This window comes from Pollachius pollachius (genome assembly GCF_949987615.1).
Source record: "Pollachius pollachius genome assembly, chromosome: 1".
In the NCBI taxonomy this organism is placed as follows: Eukaryota; Metazoa; Chordata; class Actinopteri; order Gadiformes; family Gadidae; genus Pollachius; species Pollachius pollachius.
In genome coordinates, this window is record NC_136934.1 from 23,784,358 (window position 1) to 23,793,537 (window position 9,180).

Here is a 9,180-nt window from a genome sequence, read left to right on the forward strand (position 1 = left end):
TATTGGCCCGCCTCATTAATGAGATATCATATGGTAAGCCAGAATCAAAGTGTGCTGTATCTTGTCCAAAGATTTCAAACTTTAACAGCAACTGGTGCTGTGTTTCTTACTGACACCTGTTTAAAAAACGGATGAAATAATTTTACTTTTAAGATTTGCCAGAATGCTGTCTAAAATCTTAGTTAGAACTGCAAACATAAAAATGAGGCATTAGTTGTTCAAATGGTTCTTCATACTATTCGGTCCCCTCCCCAAAAAAGCAGAAGATGAGCAGATTTCCAATCACTTTATTCCACTGAATCTACTAGTTAAATTAAATTAGTGAAGTTAAGTCTGCAGGAGTTCTGCTGTAAAATAATTCAAACTGTAGAACCTATATACATGTCCATATCGTGGAGTGTATGGACGTCCTCAAGGCGGGCCAATGGTTATAAGCTTTGCTGTTATGGATTGGGCTTCATTCTCTTTGAGTCCCCGGATTCTCCCTGCTTTTCTCTCTTCTTTTTACCTTCTTCTTCTCTAAATTGGTTCCTGTTGAAGAACCAAAAACCATCAGTCCTAAATTATCAAGAGACAAAGTACCTCATGACATCATTTACATCTTATGATTATGAATATGATCCGAATTACTTCAAATGATAAAGTTAATTACAGTGAAGAACGCATAATCTAATATTCAGGCCCATACCTAGATGCCAATGTTTTAAAGTCTATATCTGTCTGAAATGTATGCATTACAATTTGTACACATTTTCAATCTAGTCGTAGCATTACATCAAACAAGATGTTCTAAACATTATATATTATCTTAAGGCTTTTATTAAATAACATATTATATTGATTAGATATAAGATTAAATGTTTTATGAGACATTATACAAGCTAGATAGATATGTAGACTGGATCCCACCTCGACTGCCATCGCCTCCCACTGTTCCACACGCGGCCAAACGACGGCAGCCAGTCGGCGTTAGTCTGGGAGCTGTGGTCAAAGTTAGCTCCCACTCGGTTAGGAGGAAGCTTCTTAACCTTCTCCTGCTCTTCTGGAAACACAAACACAAGGTATTACAGAAACTCCTCCCGAAACACAAAGTACAAGATATTACAGAAACTCTTCTGGAAACACAAAGTACAAAGTCTAACAGAAATGAAAAACTGTCTTCAAGATACTTTAGGCGTTGTGGAATAGCCGCCAGGTCGTTAGGATTAGCAGAGCCGGGAAAACACACTCTGCTCATAACAGGGACAATTCCCGGACGGGGTTAGGATAAGTAATAGTAGGATAGGAGTAGTAGGATTGGGGTTAACATCTCTTACTGTGTTTGAGGAAGTCTTGGAGGCTTGGGCCGACCTCTGCTCCTTCTGAACCCTCCTTTAGTGGATCACCTTGAAGCCATGGAGGGAGGGCCCCTATAAAGACAGTTTATAAATAAATAAACATTGATATCGTTCAGACAGGTTCTAGCAGATATGGTTATCGGGCCACACACAACTGTTGATTGACTACTGGGCAAAATCAATACGATGACTCTACAGAGGAGCGCTCTATGGGAGCATCGTTAAAGCCTTTTCATAAACAACCAGGATGGGTGCCCCAGATGTGTCACACACTTCTTTGCTCTGACTGGTTGTAGGTCTTTCCAATTGCGTCCAGAGGCATTTTGGTCTTCGCCCATGGTAAAATCGAAAATGAACTGGGGGGGGTGGGGTTCCAGACCAATACACATTTGCAGGGTGGTCGAGCCCAACACATACACACACACACACACACACACACAGTTTAACTGTACTAGGTGTCTATTTGGACATGTGAAATTGTTAACCATTGCACTTGTCTATATATTTATGTTGGTTGAAAATTAGGCTCACTGCTGCATTCTGAATCATGTGCAGAGGAACCGCAGTGCACACTGGTAGTAGTGCAGTCTACAATAAAGTAATACTTTACAATCCAGACTAAATTCTCCAGATATTGCAGACAAGACGTCTCCAGCTCATCCAGGAGCCTGAACTGGGCCATGTTTGCCTAGGAGTGGGTTATCCTATTTGGTGAGTGGGTGTGAGATGTGGGACAGTATTCTGATTGCATTTCAGTTTTCAATACATTTTATTCTTCAATGTGAAGTCTATATAATTTACTTGTGTATAAAATGTACTATAGTAATACAATTTAATCAAACAGTAAGAAATTAGAAAGCAAACACGTTTCAAGCGTTTGGTCAAATGCAAAAAAAACATTTGCCATTGTTACACAAGGTTTGTTACCTGTGTGAACATTTCCATCGTTTGAAGGATCCTGTGAGAAAAAATAGTTCTGGTTATGTCAGGCTTGCAGATATCTGTTAAAATAACGCTCTCAACCTGTTAAGTAGTTTTTCTTAATTCTTCACCTTTCAACAAAGTACAGGTATGGCATTATGAATCAAATCATTGTACTGTGCTGTATTTCTCTACAATTATGAATTCATATTCATTCACAATATCTATTCATGATAATATATGTTCCATAAACCCTCCAGCATTTAATTGATTGTGTCTTGCTGAAGGACCAAATTACTTTCAGACCATGTTTTTTCCACCTCGACCCTAACTTCTGCTCTTAACAAATATATGTTATGCCACCAAACTCCTTGACTTAATATGCTTGAACCCGTCACATGTTCTTGGGAAGGATGTGCTGGATGTTATTTCACAATGTCTAAACTCATTTGAAAAACCTCCTCAGCCAAAGTCGATGTCCATCTACCTGATGACCAATGAACGTCAGGCCTTTCCCTGGTCCCGCCCCATCAGCCTTTGCATTAACCCGGCTGGGCCCGGCGCGCTCCTTTGATCCCAGAGGTCTAGCGGACAGGAACAAACACAGCATTTGAACAGCTCAGGGGTATAATCTGTGGACATCATTCAGCTAGGCTAATTAGTTGGTCTAGAGGTCATGCGTTAACAAGACTACCAGTTGTATACAAGTATAGAGGCAATATGTTAAACCAGACTGTTTTGTTGGTCAATGTAATGTATTAACCACCTACTGTAGTCTTACCTAGCAGCTTGCTCCACGGGCGTCCCTTGACTCTGACCTCCATTCGACAGCTCCTGCTCAACCTCAGGCTGATGTGTGTGTTCAGGAATGATCAACAGGACGCAAGGATGTACGTATACCCACACACAAAACACGCACGCTTTATAATTGAATACATGAATCAATATTCTACTACTGAGAAAGTTGTGTCTGCCCGTAACCAAGGCAAGTGCATTCAAAACTGGAGTTGGTTGCAGGGCGCTACAGTGTGCCGCAGCCCACTTCTACTAGCTCAGAATGGGTTTAATGCAGAGAATGAGTTAACCCTTGGGGATAAATAAAGTATATTTTGTTCTCCTTCATATCCATTGAAAACTTGGCTCTGATAATCTAACCCGCTACAGCTAGATTTACCATGGTAACCACTCAGGTGTAAAGCATGGAGGAAACACACCACAACACTTCTTTAGAATTAAGGGAAACAGGTGCAAACCACAGAGAAACTCATCTGAACAAGTTTGGGACAGATACTGGGATGGATACTGCCATGGTAACCATGGTGACAAACCTCTGTAAAGGACTGGAGAACCTCCAGGCGATGCCTCTCCTGGCACTGGATCATATGTGTATGCTGTAGGACAAATAAATACATTGTTTTTTTAATTATTAATATTATCATAACCCATAACTAAAAATAAATAAAAACTGTCTCTCTAAAATCTTAGCTAGAACTTCAACAATCAGGTGGCAGTTTTCTCAGAAAAGCCGAACATGATCAGATATCCAATCACAATATCCCATTTTATCTTTTAAATTGAGATAGTGAAGTTAAGTCTGCCGGAATTCTGTGTAAAACTACTTCAAACTGTTGAAACGTATCACTAATCTATAGATTTTTGACATATAAAGATGTAATACCATCCTATTAATCATAACTCGAAACCACCTTAGCCTAACCCCTAACTCATATAGGTAGGTATACTACCTGACAAAATTGGTGTGTTCGCATAGGCTGTCAAACTGCTGTCGGAGGGCGGGATTTTACCAGGGCACAAAATAGTCACTGTGACGTGTTGGATGTTATTTTAATGATGCCATGAATTTCCTCCCATCTCCGTGTCCTTGAAGGGCCTCTTACAAATGGGCATTATCCCTCTTAGGCTCAGCAAGTCTAGCCTCAAACTGGTTAGAAATAAACAAGAGAATAGGCCGCAATACAAATATGTATTTTGGGCGTGAAGGTTGGGTAACCCTAAACTGCCTCACAGGACTTGTGTATGGAGTAACAGCTCAGAGGAAGACAATCTCTCTGGCCAGGGTTAAGCAAGCATTGAAACAGGAATTTATCTACTGACTCGCCAATGGACTGAATGGATCATGCTTGAGAAATAGAGCATATTACCTGTAGAAGGATTGTATCCTCCTTCTCCACATAAGAGGCCAACGCTTTATCCACCTCCACTTTAAATCTAAACAGGAAGTGTAGATGTTGAATAAAGAAAAGTCCAACATACCTTAACCCACAAAACAGATAAATCAATACCTGTCAGTGGCCTCGGTTGTGATGAGGACCTTATCCATAAGTTTAGGGTCGGCCTTGTACTCCCACCAAAACCTCTGGGTGTTCTTCTTGTGTTCGGGTCTAAAAAAAAAAGAAATGCAAAGAAATTTAAAACATATGGATAATGACCGTAGAAAGCGTTTGGGAAAGCCTTGGGATAAAACATCTCTCACGTAGCCATGTGTTCCAACAAGCCCCCGTGTAAAACCACCACGTTGCCGTTTGTGACGTTTTTCTCCATTTCAATTCCACAACAGTAACACCAGAAGGTCCCTCCATGCTGGGTCCCATCAAACCTCTCCACCTGGGGGGTCTTAATCGTTCGTCTGGCCTCCTTCACCTAGAACCCAATGAATTGCATGAGTACACACACAGACACAGATACACACAAACCTCAAGAGACTAACTTTATTTAGACCGGTCGTTTCCAGTTGTTTGCATGTCCTCATATTATTAGGATGCCAGTCATTTTATCTCATTGGGCACTTTATTAGATAGACATGCTGGTTAATGCAAAAAAATCAATCAGCCAATGATGTGGTAGAAACGCAAAACATGAAAGGAGGATTCAGACATGGTAAAGACTAGATAGGCTTGTTGTTCGCACCATATATTATAATGGGAAAGGAATGTGATCTAAAGTGCCTATGACCACAGAGTTGTTGAGAGAATGGGCTGGGGTGGTTTGAGCATCTCAGAAAATATAAGAGAAGAGGTCAGAGATGACGGCCAGACTGGTTCCAGCCAACAGGGAGTCGAAGGGAACTTTAATAACAGAAGACCCTCACACCAGGTTCTCCTGTCAGTTACCCAAAGGGGACTTAGAATGCAGCAGCCACAGCCTCCCCACAACAAGACACTCCGTAGGAGACTGGAGGAACCCATCTCCTGGCCTGGTCTGACACATTTAGACTGGAGAGACCAGTCTCCTGGCCTGGTCTGACACATTTAGACTGGAGGACCCCGTCTCCTGGCATGGTCTTGAACATCAAGACTGGAGAGACCCTTCTACTAGCGTGGTCTGACACATTAAGAATCCTAAAGGGCGGCATGTTGCTCAGGAGGTAGAGCGGGTTGACTTGTATCTGGAAGGTTGCTGGTTCGATCCCCGGCTTTCTTTTCTATTACTCAAGAGTGAGTTCAGTGGAACTGACTGGAAGCTTATTGGGCTCTTGTAGGGAATGTTGCCCTTTTTAGCCCACCTTAACTATTGGTACTATTACTTGGGTATAGATTTTGGTATTAATCTATCTTTGCTAACTATCACTGCACAGATACAGTCGGTTTTTCCAGAGCTTGTCGAGACTTAGGTTCTTGAAGGCGTTCAGGCTGGGTGCAGAGACTACTTCTGTGAGGGAGTTCCATGGGTCTTATACTCTGTTGGCGAAACTGTGGGCTCGTTGTGTTGGTCTGCAGTATCTTTTCTCCAGTTTCTGGCTATGTCCGCGGGTTCTTCGTGGTACAGCTAGTCTAAGGGGTACATGGTTTGGAGCGTCCACTTTGCCGGTCAGGATCTTGTACGTCTCAATCATGTCACCACGGCTACACCTGTAGAATAGGGAGGGCAGATTCAGCTGATCCTCTAACCATGAAGTTGGTTCCTCAGTTCTGGTATCAGCTTGCTAGCTCTTCGCTGTACTCTCTCCAGCTTGTTTAGATCTGCAGGCAGCCTTGCTAGGAGACCAGACCGATACTGCATGCTCAAGATGGAATTGTCAGAATGTAAACAACGTGAATCCAGACTTCCTTTGGTCAAACCTTGCGTCTGCTTCTGGTGTGAATAATCGTTTTACCTTCTCTATGAATTTGAGGATCACAACTTTCAGTCGGCTTTGGTGGCTCTTCCCGAAGATGTGCTTCTTTCCACAGAAGAATGTCTGTCTGCATACAGCGCAGTGAAACGCACCCATTTAGGCAATCTGTATGGTTTACAAGATTACATGACCCTTCTTTAAACATACAATTATTATATTTGATAAAACATGAATGTAAGCCCACGAAGCGATCAGATAACGACCAGACACAATCAGCAATCATCCGCCGGACAGTTTATAGCGTAACACCAAAACATGGCGACAATCAACTTCCCGTCGGACTTTTTACACTGCAACACAAACGCATGGAGCAAAACACCTACTCAAACCAATAGTTGAATTGTTATTATTGAAATAACGATACTTATCATCATCGATACAATTATTATTGTTTATGTCTGGTCGTTGGGTTCGATTGATGGGGTTTAGTGATGCAACGGGAGGGCTACCAAAGCATCACTTCCTCCAGAGATAGCTGCGTTTATACGAGCTGCTACTGGTAATATCCAACCTTTTATAATAATTATTTATTAACAATGATGATATATCATGCTCATTATGGTATTCAAGCTGTATAATGTATAATGTATAATGTAATGTATAATTCAAATTCAACAGTGAAGAAAATGTGTGGAAGCTGTGTGAATTTGTCAACGCCCAGAGCCCCGACTTGCTCAGAGAGGTGTATGCAGTGTTCATATCCAATGAGAGGAGAACGGTAAGATATAATGAATATGAATATGGAAGTAATATATTAATAGGGAAGAAAAATATTAGTATGAAAGTAATGTGTTAATATGGAAGTAATATTAGCATGGGAGTAATATAATAATATGGAAGTAATATGAGTGTGGAAGAAATTATCAATGATGTGAGATGTTAAGATTGCCATGGGGAAATGATTAAAATAATTATATACAACTGTATGATTCTGCATTTGGTGTCATTGATTTTAAATCTTCAATTGTGTTTGTCATACAACAGGTTCCTCTCTGGAAGCAGAAATCCGGCGCAGGAAATGAACCTGTGATTTGGGTATTCATTACATTTAACTCATTGTAGTTGCATATACTATATTCAACACCATGTGGAAATAGTTTATAAGTTGAGAGAGTCAATATTTAGAATCAAGAAAGAAATCATGCAAATATCAACTCTACCAATCACTTCAAAGTTGTACATCATAGTTTGGTTTACACAGTCATCGTTATGTGAGTGTTGTGCCACGGTGACAAGTCAAAGTTGTGCTATCTTCCAACAGTTGAGCCAATTTGTGTGCTTCAACTCTGTGTGTTGTATTTGTTTCTAGGACTATCATGTGATTCTGCTCCATAAGAGCAGCCAATGGGGGCAGAGCTTCATCTATGACCTGGACTCTGTGCTGGCTTGTCCCTGCGACCTGCAGCTCTACGCTGAGCAGGCCTTCCGTTCGGAAAAGGGACTCAAACCAGCCTTCTGGAGGTAGTGCCAAGGTCCTCACCAGACACTAGCACCATGCTAGACTTAACTTAACTCAATATACCAGACCTTCAGGACATGTCAAATGGTGACGTAATAAAAATGAACGGAGGAGGCTGGGACTAGAATTAGTTTAATTAAGGTGCCTCCACCCTGTTTAGGAAGGTTATCCCTGCTAACGCTAACCTAGCTACCTTCAGCTTGCTTATCATTGCCCAGCTGCCTCCACCCTGTTAAGGAAGGCTATCCCAGCTAATGCTAACCTAGCTGCCCCCACCCTGTTTAGGAAGGCTATACCAGCTAATGCTAACCTAGCTGCCTCCACCCTATTAAGGAAGGCTATCCCAGCTAATGCTTACCTAGCTGCCTCCACCCTGTTTAGGAAGGCTATCCCAGCTAAGGCTAACCTAGCTGCCTCCACCCTGTTTAGGAAGGTGAGGGTCATCCCTGCTGAGGTGTTCCTCAAGACCTTCGCGTCGGACCGCTCACACATGAAGCAGGCCGGAGTGTGGCAGAAGCCCCCACCTCCCTACCCCTGCATCCAGACACCAGGTGATCTCTGACCTCCAACGAACCCAAAGACAATCACAAATATCAAATATATAAACTCCAAGTAGCAGCACATGACTAGTTATTCTTCTACACTCTAAGAGCTTCTAATGGCTATTCACAAGGCCCGTGTGTCTTGTCATTGATAAACGCTCACACCAAAGAATCATGGAAAGGCAAGCCCTCATAATGTTTGCTGAAACAATGTTTTACCTGAGACTTGGAGTAATTTGTTACTAGAGGGTTAGGCACTATAGCCAAACCAACTACCTTGAACTTCCCTTTGCTAACCTTGATCCACAACCCTGGGGTAGTTGTGCTCCACCTTGTCTCAGTCTGTGCTTGGGGTCTTCACATCTGACCGTTTGTCTTCTCTTCTACTTAGAGACAGTGATGAACCTGGATGACTTTATCAGCATGAATCCCCGTGTTGGTGTGGGGAATGTCTTCTCCCTGCCAGAGTTCATCCACCATTTCACAGAGAATCTTTAACCCTGATCGGCTTGTCTTTTAAACTCCACCTACATTTTTTAAATCTTATTATCCTTTATTCTGTGATATGCAGCGGCTTTTTTGGCTGAATGGCTGGCAAAGTGAATCAATTGTTACTTGGCCCATAACTGACCAACCCACCAAATGTGGTGCAAATCCCTGCCCAACCTTTTGAGATATCCCACACACACAGACAGACAAGAGGCACACACAGGGCGGGAACATCAATGAAGATCACCTGCTTTTAACAAGCCAGCAACGTTTGTTCTTCAGCAAGTCTTTGGTTTA

General features: G+C 42.1%; 2 protein-coding genes across 2 annotated transcripts; one reads left to right on the top strand and one right to left on the bottom strand.

Moving 5' to 3' along the window:
• Positions 1–271: 271 nt before the first annotated feature.
• Positions 272–6,616, bottom strand: cenatac (centrosomal AT-AC splicing factor). Its single transcript, XM_079742363.1, has 11 exons — positions 6,373–6,616; positions 4,753–4,919; positions 4,562–4,660; positions 4,421–4,487; positions 3,587–3,649; positions 3,040–3,107; positions 2,746–2,842; positions 2,265–2,295; positions 1,317–1,409; positions 910–1,042; positions 272–531 (listed from the first exon to the last, which is right to left on the bottom strand). Exons 1-11 carry the CDS (start codon positions 6,487–6,489, stop codon positions 444–446), a joined length of 1,023 nt encoding a protein of 340 aa, XP_079598489.1. The 5' UTR covers positions 6,490–6,616; the 3' UTR covers positions 272–443.
• Positions 6,617–6,690: 74 nt separating this feature from the next.
• ntaq1 (N-terminal glutamine amidase 1) lies at positions 6,691–8,912 on the top strand. The gene is made up of 6 exons (XM_079742373.1): positions 6,691–6,892; positions 7,012–7,111; positions 7,378–7,428; positions 7,703–7,854; positions 8,282–8,403; positions 8,786–8,912. Exons 1-6 carry the CDS (start codon positions 6,825–6,827, stop codon positions 8,890–8,892), a joined length of 600 nt encoding a protein of 199 aa, XP_079598499.1. The 5' UTR covers positions 6,691–6,824; the 3' UTR covers positions 8,893–8,912.
• The last annotated feature ends 268 nt before the right edge of the window (positions 8,913–9,180 follow it).